This window comes from Numida meleagris, chromosome 2 (genome assembly GCF_002078875.1).
Source record: "Numida meleagris isolate 19003 breed g44 Domestic line chromosome 2, NumMel1.0, whole genome shotgun sequence".
Classification (NCBI taxonomy): Eukaryota; Metazoa; Chordata; class Aves; order Galliformes; family Numididae; genus Numida; species Numida meleagris.
Genome location: NC_034410.1, coordinates 52,430,563 through 52,449,997, shown reverse-complemented (window position 1 = coordinate 52,449,997; position 19,435 = coordinate 52,430,563). Strand labels below are relative to the sequence as shown.

Sequence of the window (19,435 nt, the reverse complement as noted above, 5' to 3'; positions counted from 1 at the left end):
CTAAAGGCATTCTTCTCCTGCACTGGAGAAAGTATTCTTTATGTTTCAGTGCTTAGTTGGTCTATGAGTCCTGTAATTTGCTTAGGCAAACAGAACTTCAGAACAGATGGTTTCTAAATTTGGGGAAGATAACCAGTTTGGTATTTTCTCTCTGCACATTCCGTAGTTAAGCATTAATACTGAAATTATTTGAAAATTAAACTGGGAAATAAAATTGTGAGCTTTACCAGAAGAACACCAATTTCAGAGCCATACAATTTTTAGTCTGTGCTAGGTTTTCACCTGTACATTTTATCTAAGATTTGTTTATGCTCTAATTTAGCATTCCTTGCCACATCGGTCAGCCAGAGTCACTGAGGTGTGTAGCTCCCAGCTGCGTTTGCTCATAACAGGAAGACATTTGCTCCTTCAGAGGGAAGTAAGTGGAGAAATATAAGGAAATATTTCACTGTGCTTGTATAGCACCTGCCACCAGCAGCCTATATGGGTGTTTTATTAAAAGAAAGTGCATTGCCTAATCTGGAATACACATTTGTAGTGAGAAAATGGTGCATTCCCATTCTTTTCATTGAGGAAACTGAGTCACAGAGCATTTGTCTTATCTGAGACCATAAGCAAACCTAATGAAAGGGTAAGAATCCTAGTAGTCCGGGTTTCGGGTTGTTTTTATCCTTATAGTAGTAAATTAGGACAAAAGAATTTGTTTTTTGTTTTGCTTGTTTTTTTGCGGGGTTTTTGTGTATGTGTGTGTGTGTTTAGTGTGATTGTACATAGTTACTATTTCCAGAGTGTATCTAGTAAAATTACATAAAGGTACAGCCTTTCACTTGGAACATTTGGTCACCTGTTGGTTGTTTTTAAAAGAAAGAGGTTGTGTAGGTGTGAAAATGGAGTTAAACTCAATTTCCCAATAACTCAAGCATAATATTTGTTCTCCACTTTCACAGCCCTTTAACCCTTAGTTGTCAGTGTGAGAGCATAGTGTTTATAGCCATGTAACCTGTGAAATAACCTAATCTGTAGGACAATGAGTTACTTTGCTAGGGATTGCTAGAGGGAGTTTTGGAGCTACAGCCTGTTTGGTTGAAGCCTGCTCCCTCAAACAAGCACATCATGCAGTCCCTGACCGGACTGCTCCGTGTTGCATAGATCTCGACTCTGGAACTGAGTGCACAGGATGCTGTGGGGACCAGAAATACAAATGGAGTCAGGAAAAAAAATCCAACAAAATTGTGGAGGAACAATCCAGTAAACACAGAGATAACAGTCTGCATTTTAAGCTCCTCTAAGGTACAGGTGGCTGCCTTTTGAGGAAGGGAATGCTGAGGGAAATAGTGCACCATATTGCATGTCCTTCAAGTCCTTTCACAATTATCCCATTATTGACCATTGTCTAGGGCTCCTATCTCTGTGTCCCTCTAGGATAAATCCTTAGACTGACAGCACTGGCTCCTTTTTGCTCTTTTGACCCCTCAGGCTTGCCAACCACCAGATTAGGCTGACCAGGATCCCATCCAACCTGGCCTTGAATGCCTCCGGAGATGGAGCATTCACAACCTCTGTGGGCAACGTTCCAGCACCTCATCAACCGCTAAGTAAAAAATTTCTAACAGCTAACCTTAATCTCCCCTCTTTCAGTTTAAAGCCACACCTCCTTGTCCTGTCACTATCAGACTGTGTAAAAAATTGGTCTCCCTCTTGATTATAAGCTTCTTTAAGTACTAGAAGGCCACAATGAGGTCTCCCTGGAGCCTTCTCTTCTCAAAGCTAACTAGATGATCTTTGAGGTCCCCTGCAACCTGAGCCATTCTATGATTCTAAGACTGTTTTTCCTCACTTTCCTACTTTGGCCTCCTCTCTCAAGCTGTTTTTTCCTCTGTCCGTTTTAGGGATTCATCATTTCAGTTTAAATCGTCCTTTTTTTGGGCAGAGAACTACAACCATACGCCCTTCCTCAGCGAGCATTCCTTGGCCCAATGTGCTGCCTACACCATGACAATAGTATGTATTTCTCTCTGCTGGAAAGATCTAGCCTGCCACATCTCAATTTAACATCTCTAGCCTCTTTCTGCTAGTGTAGTCTGAGGCTGCAGTAAAATACAGCCTTGGATTGCTTGCAGTTGTCAAACTCAGTTGGCAATCAGGAGTCTGCCTCAGCATTTTAATGGGCTTTGGCTGCAAGGATTTCAGAGGAGGACTTCTGCTCCTTTGCTTGAAAACCTGCTTTCTTTGTGCAGGAATTTTAACAGGGTTGGTATGATCACACCTTCCCCTCTGCAGCCTAGGGATTAAATGCACTTGTGTAGAGGGTTACGTTGCTACAAGGTAACCTAAGTTTGGCTCTGTGGAAGTAGAGGTATTCAAAATCCTATTTTTTACTACTACTCAAAATCCTATTTGTTATGCCTTAGGAAATTGATGTTTTGCTAATGACTCTTGCCAAGCTATGATTACTGACTAGAAGTGGATTCTTGGCAGCTCACCTGGCAAGCAGAAACTTTACTGCTTTCCTCAAGCCCTCTCAGAGAAATAATAGTTCTTTTCTAATTCAACCTGTTTGTAACTTTGCTGAAGAACATTGCTTCAGCTGGCTCAGAAGTAATGCTTTAGAGCAGGATATCATCATGAACAAAGCTTATGTCTAGCACATGTTACTTTTTAGAGTTGAAGTTTTTATGAAAATCAGTTTTAGGACTCGAAGTACAGATTAGGTGTTCCATGGATACCTACTTGGCATGTTGCATCACTGACCTGGAAGGTAAAACTACTGTGTAATAGCTACTTGATGATGCTTTCCAAAGGCTGTAATGTCTCTTTATTTTGCTGCAGATATTCTAGCAGCTACCAAGAGTATAACGTTGGAGAATTCTTACTGCAGCTGTTCTAGATCTGTGACTTTTATGCTACTACATAACATTTATGTACAGGGTGGTGGAAAAAGCAGGTGAGTGAAAAAAATCTGCACATTCTAGTAACAAAATCCAACAATGACAGGATAAATACATTTGGAAAGAAATGCCACTTTTGGGGTGTCATGTGATGTTCTAATTTTTGGCTTGAGATACCAGTCACACCAGAGTGGTGGGATGCCATCCAGAGGGACCTAGATAGGCTTGAGCAGTGGGCCCAGGTGAACCTCATGAAGTTCAACAAATCCAAGTGCAAGGTCTTGCACCTGGGTCAAGGCAACATCCACTACTAATACAAGCTGAGGGATGAAAGGATTGAGTGCAGCTCTTACGAAGATGACCTGGAGGTACTGGTGGATGGGAAGCTGGACATCAGCCAGCAGCATGCCCTCACAGCCCAGAAATCAACTGTATCCTGGACTGCATCAGAAGAAGCATAGCCAGCAGGTTGAGGGAGGTGATCCTACCCCTCTACTCTGCACTGGTGAGACCTGGCCTAGAATACTGCATCCAGATGGGGAGTCCTCAGTACAGGAGAGACACAGACATGCTGAAGCATGTCCAGAAGAGGGCCACAAAAATGATCCAAGGGATGAACGCCTTTCCTACAAGGACAAACTGAAAGAGCTGGGGCTGTTCAGTCTGGAGAAGAGAAGGCTCCAAGGTGACCTCATAGTGGCCTTTCAGGTACCTAAAAGGGAGCTACAGGAAAGAAGGGATAGACTCTTCAGCAGGGTCTATGGTGACAGAACAAGAGGAAATGGTTTCAAGCTTAAAGAGGGTAGTTTTAGGTTAGATATAAGGAAAAGTCTTTTAAAGTGAGGGTGGTGAGGCACTGGAACAGGTTGCTTAGTGATGTGGTGGATGCCCCGTCCCTGAAGACTTTCAAGGTGAGGCTGGATCAGGCCCTGGGCAGCCTGATCTAGTTGTGGATGTCCCTGTTCATTGCAGGGGAGTTGGACTACATGACCTTTAAAGGTCCCTTCCAGCCCTAAGGAATCTATGATTCTTGTGATGGTTGGCCTGTTGTGTAGTATGCAACATTTCAAGAACGTGTCTTGAACTGCTTTGTTATGAGTTTGCATCTAAATTTGTTAACTATTTCAACTTAGAATTTAGAAAGGTAATTTTATTTTTGCAGAGGAAGCAAAATGTGTTTTTTTTCCACATGTGTGTAACATCCTGGTATTTAAATAGAATCATAGAATCATTTCAGTTTGAAAGGACTCTCTCGCTCCAATTTATAGGAGGGGGAGGAGGTTCTTTCAGTATACGTATACCCAATGGCGAGATTAAGACTCAGCGGGTCAAATGTTAGCCCAACCAGTTTATTGCAAATCCTAGTTGCTTGGGGAGATGTGGAGGGGAAGGCGGGCGATAGAAAAGGGGTAGGAAAAAGCAAGGAGTCCTTGCAGAAAGCAAGAGAGAGAGATAGTCACCACCGTGGGTCCAGCATAGTTTGTAGTGCCTCCGTTGATCTCAGGAACTCGTCCAATCACCGCAGGGGATGGGCGAGAGCCAGGAAGCTTCGCAGCAAGCAGGCCCCGGGGGGTTCTTTCCACCGTCAAAGGTTTCTTTTCTTTTGGGAGTTCTCCCCTAAAAGGTTTCATTTCTCTGGGAGTTCTTCTCCTCCAAACTTCTTAGTTTAGGGGGGACCTTTTATCTCCCGTTTCACAGGTTTTTTTTCTTCTTCTTTTCTCTTTGTTAGTGTGACACACCTGGCCCAACAGATAAGCCAGCAGGGAGTGGTGCCTTTATTGCCATGCACAAGCATTATCACCTTTTGCAGTGGTCAGCTCCTTCAAGCCGCACCCCCAAAAAAGACTGCTCGTCCCACTTCTGCTTATCTTTACAACCATAAGCAGAAGCAACCTGGCACAGTGACACCCGCTGCTCACCCCCCTTGATAATTCGCATTTGTCAGTTAGAGTCTTATCACAAAAAAGGCCTCATGAAGCAAGCTTTGAGGCAAAAGAAACAGTTCTTGTCTTCCACTGGGACCTAGGGACCTTTAAAAGTCACGTAGTCCAGCTCCCCTGCAATGAACAGGGACATCTACAGCTAGATCAGGTTGCTCAGAGCCCTGTCCAGCCTGACCTTGAATATATTCAGGAATGGGGAATCCACCACAACTCTGGGCAACCTGTTCCATCACTTCTATTGTAAAAAACCTTTTCCTTATATCTAATCTAAATTTCCTCTCTTTTAGTTTGAATCCATTTCTTCTTGTCCTATCACAACAGACCCTGCTTAAGGGTCTGCCCCTTCTTTCTTGTAGCTCTTACAGCTAGCGTGTTCCTGCTACATGCCCCTGTCAGGCACCAGAATCCTTATCCTTGATAACAACTGCTGTCAGATGCGCCTGACTGTGTGAGCCCAGTACTCTCAGTGTCTGCACACAAGTGCTTGCCAAAAGACAAGATCTCCTCCATTAGAATTACCAACTACTATTACAGCTGCCAGCCTCCAGGCATGCTAGCGAAGACCCAAGTTCTCCTGGTTTCCACTCTGTGGTCACCCCCAGGCACTGCCCCAGCCCCCTCTCCCATCACTTGGCCCTGCAAACCTCAGTGGAGGCCACTGGGCTAATTAGGCTGGCCACCACCACATGCAGCCACCTTGGTGCAGCCTGCTCTGCTGCCACCACCTCAGCAGCCCCCTCCTTTCTACCTTCTTTCCCTCAGCAGCCTCCCAGCACAGCCCACCCTACTGCCTCACACCACAGCCTACATGCCACAGCTTCCCTTCTCCCTAGTGCACCACCCCAGCAGGGCTGTGCTGTCCCCAGGCCATGCCAGCCACCCTGCCACCAATGCTGCCCACCCAGCTACTTTACCATCACCTTCCCAGAACTGTGGAGATTCCCAGGGAAATCGGATATCCTTTGCATCCATGTATTTAGCCATTACCATTCAAGAGAATACCTTTTACTCCCTACAGTTTTATTTTCAATCTTATTCTTTGACTAAGGCGATACATATCTAATGTAGAAAATAGTCAAAGTAATATACAGCAAAGGGTATAGCATTGTGAAGATTTCCCGTTTGCAGAAGATAAGTAGTATGGACATGAATCTCCCCTCACTTCCCCTCTACCTGTGGGACCAGTGCAAGTTAAAAAAAAAATAAAGAAATTCATGATATGGATGGGAGAAATGTTTGCAAATGTAAGCATAGACAGGACTTGAACATATGTGGGGTAAGGGGTTCAGATTATCAGAAGTATTTCTTTAATCAGTAATCAGTGCAATCTAACTTCAGGAAACTAACGTTGAATTTTGTTTGTAGTACTTCATACCTTTCTTTTGCTTCCACCCTCTAACTCTGGCAGAAAGCCTGATTCCTAAAATTAAGCCCCTGAATGGAAATACCGCATCATCCCAGATAACCCATACAGCAGTGGTTGACCTCAAGAACATATAATCCCTAGTACAAAATTAGTTCTTCTGATTCTTTTTGTAGTGTTATTTTGTGTTGCAAGTGTTGTGCCATCTACATATGGACTTGCCTGTTCTCTATGCTCCAGTACCCTAAATTGCTGTTTCCCCTCATTTAGGTAAGATAAATAATGGGAAGAGAAACAGTTCATGAGCTGAAAGTTACAGATATTAGTGATTGTCAGTCTTATGTCCTGGATCAAAAGACAGAGAAGTGATGGGTCCCTGGAGGCAAGCAGTGGCAGTGTTGTGCTCCCTGATGAGGGTGAAGCATGTGATCTTCCCACGTTATAAATGGAAGATCTGATGGGAATAGATGGTGACAAAGCTCCTGCCTGCTAATCAATGGTTCAGCTAATGTATGGCAGTAGCAGGAAACTCTTCAGAATAAAAATCATCCTACTGCTTGAAAGGGCAGTGTTTTCTCTTGGAAAGCAAAATGTATTGAATTACAGTACTTAATATTTTAGGCCTTCTGCCTTGTCAGCTGAAGCTTTGCTAGAGCTAGCAAAGGTTGATTCAAATATATAGCATCTGCCATAACCTGGAGATGACACTTTAGTCTCCACTGCCACTAATCTGGCTGGGAATGACAATCACAGTGATAACTATGTGGAAGCTCCAGAGTCTCAGAAGCAAAACAAAGCAGATTTTTCTTCATAGAGGATTAGCTTCCTGTACAGCCCAAAGCAGTAAATCAAACCCTTCAGTGTTTTACTTATGCAGGTTGCCTGATGTAATCTCATGACATTTTCCATCAAAGCAAAGCTCATTATTGGTAACATTGTATTCCTTTGTATGTTTTAGTTTTGGAATACATATATATTCATTATTCTGTCTGCTCTTGAAAGATTTAGCAGTTGCTTATTACACTTAGATAATTACTAAATACATCTTGTTCTTCTGCAACCTCGATGAAATGCAGACTTGACAGCCAGCGGGGAATATTCAGGAAAACTGATCAGTGCTAAATTGAAAAACAATGAGATAGACAGTGCCGCTTTCTACAGTGCGTGACTTCACTTTGGAGTACATCAGACTGAGATGGTACTGGGTTTTCTTCAGCAATGATTGTGAGATTTCCTTCAAGGAGACAGTGGTCAAGCATTGGGATGGGCTGCCCAGGGCAGTGGTAGAGTCCCCCATCCCTGGAGGTATCTAAGGAATGTGTGGATGTGGCACTAAGGGATGTGGCATAGTGATGGGACTCATGAGTTCAGGTTGACAGTTGGACCTGGTAATCTTGAAGGTCTTTACCTCTTTCTGTTTCAATTTTCTTTGGAATCATTGTTAGTAAATCAGAAGTGCTTCAATAGCTTACATATAGGCAATCTTGGTGACAACATCAACATAAATTCAGCCTTTGCAATACAGGGCAGCTTCTTAACTAGTGGAAAGACTGCTAAAAGTAATGTGTCAGTTTTAGTAAATTATGTTTCCTCATTGCAGAAAAAAATGCCCATCAGCATATTGGTTTTTGATAGGAAGTTTTGCAGTAAAAAAGATAAACAGCTAAGGATTCTTCTGTAGGAATGGAGATTTGGAGTGGTTCCTGAAAGGATGGCATCACAGCTGGGTCATTAGAGGTTTTAAAGACAGGAATTAATCATTTCTGAAATTAGACCACATTTCTAGCTAACTGGAAGTCTTCCTCTCCAAGTGTAGGAACAGGGCCAAAGGTATCAAACTGGTCTAGAAGGAGGCAGGTATATTTGACTCATACATATATATTACATATAATTATTAATATATATATTATATACTCATATTACGCGTGACTGAAGCATGGCTCTCACCCACTGTAGCGCTTGGAGGTGCAGCAATGCGTTTTCGGGGGAGGAAAGAAGCTTGTGATAACTGCAGGTGTAAAACCCTGTGATCAGATCATTCACAAGTTCCTGCAGCCCCAAGCTGCCCTCAGCCAGCCCAGCGCCTGCAGGGTGCAGGAGGGAGCTGGCCTCGCAGCTCTCCTCTGATCCCACATACCCAGGGTTTGCGGGTACCTCGCAGCCCTTACTCTGCAGCAGCCAGAACTGCTGGGCATGAGTCAAAAGCAGAGCTGCTTAACAGATGGAGGCTTTCCCTGTCCCCACGCTCTACCTCTTTTCATGGAGACCTTAAAATTCCGTGAGATGAGACCTCAGTACCCACAGGCTTTTCAGAGCTGAAGTGAACTGCCAGTGTATGAGAGTTTTGAAAGATACGTTGTGATACACCTATCAAAAGTATAAAGACATATGATTCTTTTTACTAGAAATAATTAGAGAGGTGCCAATGAGGAGACAATTTAGAGAAATTATCTCAGTGAGATAGATCCCTATGTAATTAATATTTGGTATGGGCAAATTTATTGAGATAGCTGTTACAATCCTATTAAATACTTAGCTGAAGCACTTAGCTCTGCCACTTCTGTTAGCGTAGTTTTGCACACACTCTCCATGGTATTTTGAGCTGTGTAGTTTTCTTTTATTTATCATGTGAGTCCCAGCACTCCAGAAAGACATTTTTACAGTGCCCAGTGTCTTCCTTCGTCATCACAACAGACAGATTGCATCTGCACCTTTTACCTTTGGCTCTACTCCTCCATTCCATCTGGACAGATATGCTGTTTTTTCCCCTCACTTCATGCTGGAAACACACTGCATACCCAACATATTATGTTCAAAGTCGAATTTGGTTTTTAAATAAAAGCTCTTATCTCTTACCAAGCATAGATCTACAAACAGCGTACTATGTCCCCCACAGCTGTTCTCTGCTTAGAGATTCTTCATCATGTGTTGGACAGATGGCACAATCAGTGGGTTGTATTGGAGCATTAAAAAAGAAATTATTTCTCACTGCTTTTACCTAGTCTTTCAGTGACAACTCGGAATGTGGGGGGGAGGTGGGGTCATTGTGTTTCATTTTAAAGTCAAAATTACATGGGAAAAACAGCATTAAAAGTAAACACAACGAATTTCAAAAGAGCTCAGAAGGTTGCAAAGTTGAGAACCTGGCTCCTCAAGTTGTTTATTCTCTCAGCTGTCTTGGCTCACAGGTGGACCTCCATTTACAGCTGTTGATAGAAACCATATAGCACTGTTCTTCTTTCTGTTGAACACTTCTTAGGACTGGTCCATCATTTGTTACTGGACAAGGTGTCTAGTACTTACAGAAGTCTTTCCAAAGCATCAAAGACAGTTGTAGTCTTAGTGAGCATGATGTAGAAAAAGTAGCATTAATAATGTAACGGTTTTCTGAGAAGGCAGCCCTAGGTTTCTGTCTGGGAATCCGATGTGCCTGTCCATTACCAGCTCCACAGGTATGAATTTTTTTTTTAATATTAAATAACTTGAAATATCTGGTAACTGTCAAATGATATAAAAAGAGAATAGATCTTATACGTTAGCTCTCATCCTGTGCCAGCCCTGGTATTCTTTTCTTTGTGTGCTTCCTTCCCATGCATCCCTCTTGCTCCTGCCCCCATAAGAAGTAGTCTTTGTACAGCTTATGTCCTGGTGTCATCATCACACAAGGAAGAGATGTAGTTCAGCAAAGCACAGAGTAGAGTGTGAAACCTTGGCAAAAGCTGGAAGTTGAGGTTCTCTGCAGAACTGGCAAGTGCCAAGCCATGGGGCTGTTATGTGTCTGGAGGTGGGAGAGGGGAGTGTGGGGAGATCTCCTACCTTTTGCTGCCAGGCTGGTGTCTTGGGAGTCTCCAGCGACTCTTCTGATGCAGCTTAATCCTGGGAGAAGACTGCCCTGAGATTTTTAAGAGAAGTATCCTTTCTTTTGTGTCTTGTACCACTGATATCATACTGTATACCATGGGGAGGGCATGTATTTTTCTCTCTTGCCTGTATCCTTATCAATTTTCTGTAGGACATAGCTTCTATCTCACTAACCTTCCCATACCCTGCTTATATCCCAGCAGTCAAACTGCCACTGTAACACTACTTCAGGTACTTTTATCCCTGCAATCTGTGCTTCTTTTAGCTCATCTGATAATCCTGCCCAGGAAAAGTTGAGCTTTGAAAAGGTGCTCTCAGCTACTACAGGAAATTACACAAGAACAGCTGTAACAGTTTAAATTCATACTGTATTTAAATCTGAATAGGGAAATATGTGGAAGTATAACATCTACAAAGGGAGAAAGGATTAAGGATTGTGGGATAACTTGCTTCATCTTCTTGTCTTCTGCAGAATTGAAATCGGCTGTTTGGGGAATTATTGCCATTTCAGCCCTCTGATTATCTGAAAAGAAGACAATGACTGCACTGACAAACAGTTCCTTTATGTTTCCATAGTATAACATTCTTCTTTTAAGGTGTTATATTAACAATTGATTCAACTTGGAAACTGAAAAATGAGTGTTCCTTTAGCATTTTTTGCTATGAAATTACAGCAATTGCTTTTCTATGTTTTTACTGGCTGTAAATCAGACCATTTAATTAAGAGTCTTTATAATAAATTTTAAAGATCACTTTTGCAAATGCAAAAAAATACCTAACAAGGTACTGTAGGCTTTATTCTTCTGATTTTTTTTTAAGAACAGAAGGCCAATTAATTGCCCATGCTTAATAGCAGCCCTGCTTGGAATCCCCTCTGCTCAGAAATCAGCACTGTGTGTTGGCTGAGTAGTTAATGAAAATGTCAGTCTTTGATAAATCCACTTCTGAATTCAGAAGTCTTGCACGACCTGTAATCTGTGACAAACACTGAGAAACAATTGTATAATTTACACTAATAGAGGAAGTTTTGGGGCAGGGGATTTTTCTTTTTCCCAGCTTCTTCTAACTCCATTTTCTTCTTTACTAGTGTTGTTGCTCCTCATTATTGTAATTTTTCATCTGTATTTATTAGGGTCTTCAGTTTGTTTTAATCCAGAGCATAACAAGAGCAAGCACTAGAACAGGGAATTAAGATTTAACTCAGTAAGATGACTGTTAGCACCTTTCTCATTTTCAGCTTTGCTGGAAAATAATGAGCATCATTTGGTATAGTGCTCCACCTCCTCAGGGAAATGAGGGAAGGTCCTCAGAGTTAATTTAAACTAGAGGAAGTAATTTGTTCCTCTTTCCCTTTCCTGAAAATCAGTCTCTCTGGCAACTTTATATAACACTCAAAATATAAAAGCTGATGTAAGACATCACACTCTGGTTATTAAACAAGTCTGTCTATTTCCAGGTTGACAGCAGTCTTGATAATGGCAGATCCTCACCCTCCTGAGAGCACCCTAGTCTTAGTCACATTTTGAAAATACCATTTCTGTTAACTGGGTGGTGTGTTAATTTTGGAGAGATGTGTGAAGGTGAGACAGGTAATGAAGCATACACATCCTGCTGTATTCCATGCCCTGGCACATTCTTAATGTTTTTAAGAGCCTTGGAAGTTTTATTGTTCGTTACTCACTCTGCTGCTGTTTTCAGCAGAGGCAATGACAGTGGCATTGACTTTGTAAAGTTAAGCTGGACTGAAGAGAATCCTCACTACACTAAAGGAATGGGAGGATTATGGTTTCTTCTAAGATTAAGAAGTACATTTCTCAACACACTTATTTTTTTTTCTCTGTTCATCACATAGTAACTTGGAAGTTTCCTTTCTTAAATGCCTATTTGACAAACCTATGTCCACATCTTTTGTTTTAAATAAAAAATAGAAGCGTGCCTCAAGCCTGTCTCTTTACTAAATGTAATTGCTTGAACATATCCACTTTGATGCAGGCAGTAGGAGCAATGTGCCTTGTGTTTCTCACTGTGAATGACAGCAGATGCAAAAAAACAAGTTTAGAATTTGGAGGTTAATTGCTGATTTTATGTACAGCAATAGTTTGACAGATGCTTACTTGCTGAATCAGCAGGTTTTCCAAAAACAGCATTCTGAACAAACTTAATGTAGACTTCCTTTTAGAACCATAAAATCCTTAGAGTTGGAAGGGACCTTTAAAGGTCATGTAGTCCAACTCCCCTGCAATGAACAGGGACATCCACAGCTAGATCAGGTTACTCAGGGCCTGATCCAGCCTCGCCTTGAAAATCTCCAGGGACAGAGCATCCACCACATCACTAAGCAACCTGTTCCAGTGCCTCACCACACTCATTGTAAAAGACTTTTCATAGAATTTCTTAGGTTGGAAAAGACCTTCAAGATCATCAAGTCCAACCGCAACCTAACCATACTACTCTAACTCCAACAGCCCACAGCTTAATCATGTCCCCGAGCACCACATGCAAGCAGTTTTTAAACACATTCAGGGATGGTGACTCAAACACCTCCCTGGGAAGCCTGTTCCAGTGCTTAACAACCCTTTCTGTAAACAAGTTTTTCCTGATATCCAAACTAAACTTCCCCTGGCTCAACTTGAGGCCATTTCCCCTTGTCCTGTCACCTGTCACCACTGAGAAGAGACCAGCTCCGCTCTCACTGCAAACACCTTTCAGGTACTTGAAAAGAGCAATGAAGTCTCCCCTCAGTCTCCTCTTTCCCAGACTAAATAACCCCAGTTTCTTTAGTTGCTCCTCGTAGGGCATATTCTCCAAGCCCTTCACAAGCCTTGTTGCCCTTCTTTGGACCTGCTCCAGCACCTCCATGTCCTTTCTGTACTGGGGCACCCAAAACTGAACACAGTTCTCGAGGTGGGGCCTCACCAGTGCCGAGTACAGGGGCAGGATCACTTCCCTAGTCCTGCTCACCACACCATTCCTGATACAAGCCAGGATGCCATTGGCCTTCTTGGCCACCTGGGCACACTGCTGGCTCATATCCAGCCGACTGTCCATCAGCACACCAAGGTCCCTTTCTGTCAGGCAGCTTTCCAGCCACTCCTTCCCAAGCCTGTAGGGTTGCCTGGGGTTGTTGTGACCAAAGTGCAGGACCTAACACTTGGCCCTATTGAAACTCACACAGTTTACGTTGACCCATCGATGCAGTCTATCCAGGTCCCTCTGTAGTGCCTTTCTACCCTCTGGCAGATCAACACTCCCTCCCAACTTGGTGCTGTCTGCAAACTTACTGAGGGTGCACTCAATCCTCTCATCAAGATCATTGATAAAGATGTTGAATAGAAGAGGCCCCAGCACTGAGCCCTGGGGGACACTGCTTGTGACTGGCCACCAACTGGATTTAACTCCTGTGACTACAACTCTCCAGCCAGTGTTTTACCCAGCAGAGTGTATGCCCATCCAAACCATGGGCAGCCAGCTTCTCCACAGGGATGCTGTGGGTCTCCACAAGGATGCTGTGGGAAATTTTCCTTAAATCTAACCTAAAACTACCCTCTTTAAGCTTGAAACCATTTCCCCTTTGTAGTGGAAATGCTAAGTCACAGCTTGAAACACTGATCAAGCACCTCGTAGGAAGGCATTGCCAACTCAGGGGAACTCAGGTGCATGCGATGCACCTGAGTGACCAGAAGAGGTGGAGCCATGATCCACCCCTTCCCAGACCTCATTTAAGGGTTGGCAGTGGAGGCAAAGGTATCTCTTTAGAGATCCTGGTATATTTGAGACCTTCTGAAGGTAAGCAGCTTGTTTCCTTTTTTTTCACTGCTCATAGCTGTAGCATTTGAGTGACTCTTCATTTGTTGTAGCCTGCAGTCTTGCTGCTCTGCTGTTACTGTTCCACTTCCCATCATACTACACCCTTGTTCTGTCACCATAGACCCTGCTGAAGAGTCTATCCCTTCTTTCCTGTAGCTCCCTTTTAGGTACCTGAAAGGCCACTATGAGGTCACCTTGGAGCCTTCTCTTCTCCAGACTGAACAGCCCCAGCTCTTTCAGTTTGTCCTTGTAGGAAAGGCGTTCATCCCTTGGATCATTTTTGTGGCCCTCTTCTGGACATGCTTCAGCATGTCTGTGTCTCTCCTGTACTGAGGACTCCCCATCTGGATGCAGTATTCTAGGCCAGGTCTCACCAGTGCAGAGTAGAGGGGTAGGATCACCTCCCTCAACCTGCTGGCCATGCTGCTTCTGATGCAGTCCAGGATACAGTTGATTTCTGGGCTGTGAGGGCATGCTGCTGGCTGATGTCCAGCTTCCCATCCACCAGTACCTCCAGGTCGTCTTCGTAAGAGCTGCACTCAATCCTTTCATCCCTCAGCTTGTATTAGTAGTGGATGTTGCCTTGACCCAGGTGCAAGACCTTGCACTTGGATTTGTTGAACTTCATGAGGTTCACCTGGGCCCACTGCTCAAGCCTATCTAGGTCCCTCTGGATGGCATCCCGCCCCTCTGGTGTGTCAACTGTACCCCACAGCTTGGCGCCATCAGCAAACTTGCTTTAGCACTCAACCTCACTGTCGATGTCACTGCTGAAGATATTAGAGAGTATTGGTCTCAGCACTCACCACTGGTGGGCCCCTCTCATCACCAGCCTCCATCGTGACATTGAGCAATGGACCACCACTCTCTGGACTTGATCCTGCAGCCGGTTCTTCATCCATTGAACAGTCCAACCATCAAATCCATACCTTTTCTCCTTGGTGAGAAGGATGCTATGGGGTACAATGTCAGAGGCCTTACTGAAGTCCAGACAGATGATATAAGGTTTTCTTCCCTTGTCCATTGATGCAGTGACACTATCATAAAAGGCCATTAAGTTGGTCAGGCAGGGTTTGCCCTTGATGAAGCTATGCTGGTTCTCCCATATCACCTCTCTGTCTTCCATGTGCTTTAGCGTAGCTTCCAGGAGGATCTGTTCTGTGATCTTTCCCAGCACAGAGATGAGACTGACAGGTCAGTAGTTCCTGGGGTCATCCTTTTTTCCCTTATTAAGAATGGGTCTGATGTTGCCTTTTTTCCAGTCACTGGGGATTTCACCTGATTGCCACGACTTCTCAAATATCATTGAGAGTGGCTTGGTGACTATATCAGTTAATTCTCTCGGGACTCTGGGTTGCATCTTATCGGTACCCATAGACTTGTGGATGTTCAGGTTTCCCCAGGTAGTCACAAACCTGATCTTCTCTTACAGTGGGAGGGACCTTGCTTCCCCGATCCCCTTCTCACAAACATTTGAGGATTGTGTGAAGATCAGTCCACAGTGAAGACCAAGGCAAAAACTTGTTGATTACTTCAGCCTTCTCCATGTCTGTTGTTACCAGCTTACCTGTGTCCCTTACTAGGGGGAAGTACACCCTCCTAGACTTAACTTTTCTGGTTGAAGTACCTGTTGAAGCCTTTCTTGTTCTTCTTGGTATCCCTTGCAAGTTTAGTTCAAGCTGGGCTTTGGCATGCCTGATCCCATCCCTACACAATCTAGCAGCTTCCTTACGCTCTTCCCACAGTACCTGTCCCTGTTCCCACTGCCCCTGTGCATTTTCTTCTTGCTCTTCAGTTTGACCAGTAGGTCCCAGTTCAGCCATGCTGGTCTCTTGCCTTCCTTTCCTTTCCTGACTTCATACACCTGGGGATGGAGAGCTCTTGCACACAGAGGAAAGCTTCCTTAAAGATCTGCCAGCTCTGCTCTCCACCCTTATCCGCTGAGGACAGTTTCCTAGGGTGTTTTGTTGACTAACTCCCTGAAGAACTGGAGATTAGCTTTTCTAAAATTTGGCATCCTAATCTTACTCTTTGCCTGTATCATGTCCCTCAGGAGCATGAACTCAACTATATAATGGTCACTACAGCACTGGCAGCCTCCAGTCCTGATGCCACCAATCATTTCATTTGCATTGGTGAACAGCAGGTGCAGTATTGCATCCCTGCCCTGGTGGGGCATTTGTTATTTGGCTCAGGAAGTTATTCACAGTGTATTCCAATAGGCTCCTGGATTGCTTACAGCTTGCTGTGCTACTTTTCCAGCAGATGTCTGGGTGGTTGAAGTCCCCACCAGGATGAGCACTTGCGATCACAAGGCCTCCTGTAGCTGGAGGTAGAAGGCTTCATTGACAGACTCTGCTTGATTGGGTGGCCTGTAAAAGGCACCAGTCACAAGGTTCCCTTTACTGCCGTGGTCTCTAACTGTTACCCATAGGCTTTTGACTTGCTCATGACTATTCTTTAGGGACAGCTCTTTACATTCTATTCCTTTCCTGATGTAGATAACACCTCCTCCCCTCCTTCCTCTCCTGTTCCTTCTGAACAGCTTGTAGCTGTCAATAGCCATATTCCAGTCATGGGAATCATCCCACTGGGTTTCAGTGATAACAACTGTATTGTGTTTTTTGATGTTTTCTATGTCTTGGTTTCCTTCTGTTTGTTTCCCAAGCTGCATTTGTTGGTGTAGAGGCACTTCAGATGGGCTGCTGGTCTTGTTATCCTTTAAGGAAGTGATTCCCTAATTTCTTCTAAGTATTTCCCATGATTTTTTTTTTCCCCATTGCCTTCTATTGCTCCAGTAGTCACTGCCTCATCATAAGATTTAGTACATGCTGCAGTGTTGTAAGCACATCTCAAGGCAGTGGATCCTTCAAGGCCCCTGCTAGCCCCCTGTCCTTCTAATATAGCTGTGCCATCCCACACCTTATCATGGGAAGGCTCGCTGTCCCTCCCACCCCCCTGCAGACCTAATTTAAAGCCCTCCCAATGAGCCCCACTAGCTTTTCCCCAAGGATTACTCTCACCATTGAGGAAAGATGAGCACCATCTAATGCCTGCAAATCCAGTGCCATGTAGGCCATTTGGTTGTCCAAATAAAAAATATATATATATATTTATTTTTGTGGCACCAGCCAGGAAACCAGGTATTTCAAGATAAGATCCTTTGATTTATTTATATGTTCTTAGCCAGTGCAGGAGGCAGAGAAGAAAAGATGATCCGTGCATTCAGTTCCTTCAGCTGTTGTCCCAAGTGACTTGCGGAATCAAACTCTATAACCCCAGGTTAGGTTATAAAGCAGGTATGTTTATTCAGCGCTGCGCATACACGCCGGGTGTGAGGGGGTCTTCGCCCTGCCAAGCTCGCACACCCCTAGGCAAAAGTGTTAGACATTTAAAAGCCAAACTTATACATATTCACTGAGCCCGGTTACATATTCATTACTTTTCCTCCCCTTTGCGCATGCATTGTAGCCCCTTCTGGTGGTCGCTGGATGAAGGCTCGACGTCTTCCTCCCCACTCGGTGGTTGTTCTTGGATGAAGTCAGGAATCTTCGTCTTGACCTTTGTCCCAGGGGAGGCTCTCCTATCTTGCATGCCTTTGTAGTTTCTTATCGTTCCCCCTTTCACTGTTTCCCTGTTTGTTCTTCTCTTACTGACTTGCAACAATCTGGTAATGGAGAGCTAAACTAAACAATGTCTGGCAGTGAAGACCCAACTCAAGGCCCCTGACTCCCAATTCACAAGGCCCTGAAGTCCCTTCTGATAGCCCTTAACCCAGATTTAGCTGCTTCGTCTCTCCCTATATGGAAAAGCAGTAAGGGGTTGTGATCTGCTGACTGTACCAGGCTAGGTAGTTTCCTGGTGGCATCCCTCACTCAAGCCCCAGTAAGACTTCTCTAAGAAGAGGATCTGATCAGCGTATCAGATGTTCAGTTACCTGTAGGGAGGAATTGCCTACAACTAATACCCATCTCTTCAGTTATGTAGTCTTGATCTTTAGGGAAAGCTTTTCCTGGTTTGGTTTCATTAGTTTGTCTAGTCTGCGTGAGCAATATATTATCACCTACAGATGGGCCTTCCACACCCAGGGCCTCACACTTGTTTTAGAGAGGCACCTGGGGGTGGGCAGAGCAGGCAAGGAGGATTTCTGTTTGTAGCTTTGAGTACAGACTTTCTTCTCCATCCACTTCTTTCCTTCCAGCCTGGAAAGTTGTTTTTGTTGTTTTGCTTTTTTTCCCCTCAACCTGCTGGGATACAGGCTGCCTTTGTGGTTGTTTTTTTTTTCCTTTGAAATAACCTACCAACACTGTCTGTGCATGGGTAAATTGTAGTTTCCCTGCTCCTTCTTTTTGTCCCCCATGACCCTTTTTAACCTACGTATTTCATCCTGTAGCCTAGCCACAAGGCAGCGCAGATAATCTACCTACTTGCACTTACAAAGCTATTCTGTCGGCTGCCCTGCCATGCCGGTGAAAGGCTCATGCACTCTTCGCAGCTGGAGGTCTGACAGCTACTTAGTTGCCTCCGAATTCAGTCAGGGTTGCAGCATCATTCTTGCTTGAGACAGATACCCTGGCTCTCCTTCGGGTGGATACCGCTACTAAGTCCCTGACCTCGGAGGGTGATAATCCTGCGCTTAGAGTGTGAAGACCCTGTACTTTGCGGGTGATGATCACCTGATGAATTTCTCTCTCTAGCATGCAGCATCTGTCTTCGCCTGTCCTGCCCAAGCTGCCGCGCCACTGTCTTCTGTCGCTCCGCGTCCTATTCCAGTCGCTCCCTAGTGACAGGTTTTATACCCGCGGGGGTGTTCGGCCATTGTCACCTCCCGGCTCTGCCCACACCGCGTCAGTACTTCCTCACCTCAGGATCTGCGCCCTCCCTTCCCAACGGCTTTTTTTCGCGGTGTTTTTGCTGCGGTTTTATCATTCTGTGAAGGCTCCCCCGCTGCGAGCTTCTGCTATACAGCTGATCCGCCCAAAGTCTTCGCTAAAATGGTTGAAACAGCGTTTTTGGTGGTTTGTTTTTTTTTTTTAAACTGCTGCTGTCACGGTGGTTTTCCCTTAATACAGCAATTTGCTTTTGAATTAATCTAACCCGCAGGATATTAAACTTCGGCGTCTGAATGGATTTATTTTTTGTTACTGTCTTCACTCAACATGAATTTTTGTTATGGCTAAATGCCACTTCATTTGGCTGTTCTTACCAGTTCTTCTATTCTCTCTCATTGCTATGAGCAGATGAGGAATCTGTAGAATGGTTGGATTGAAAGAGTCCTTAAAGCCCATCCAGTTCCATCACTCCTGCCATGAGCAGGAACATCTTCCCACCAAACTGGGTTTCCCAGGGATCCATCCAATCTCTTCTTGAACAGCTGCAGGGATGAGACATCCACAGCTTCTCTGGGTAGCCTGTGCCCGTGCCTTACCACGTACAAGTAAAAATAAATAAATAAATCAACAAGTCCTCAGTTAAGAACTTTTTTTCAGTAGCAGTAATGGCCCATCATTAAACCCCAGCCAGAGAGCACTGAGATGTAAAATGGACACAAAGCCTGAAAGTGTGTGTGTGTG

At 44.2% G+C, this 19,435-nt stretch overlaps 1 protein-coding gene across 3 annotated transcripts in view; it reads left to right on the top strand.

The window, feature by feature from the left end:
* TPK1 (thiamin pyrophosphokinase 1) overlaps positions 1-19,435 on the top strand; it is a 314,743-nt gene that overhangs the window by 259,904 nt on the left and 35,404 nt on the right. The window contains exon 8 of one of the 3 annotated variants that reach the window (XM_021388539.1): positions 1,477-1,517. The exons of the other annotated variants lie outside the window; for them this stretch is intronic. Within the exon in view, the coding sequence (XP_021244214.1) occupies positions 1,477-1,502 (26 nt within the window). The 3' untranslated portion in view covers positions 1,503-1,517. Of the gene's footprint in view, positions 1-1,476; positions 1,518-19,435 lie in introns of those variants that run through there. 3 annotated transcript variants of the gene reach the window in all.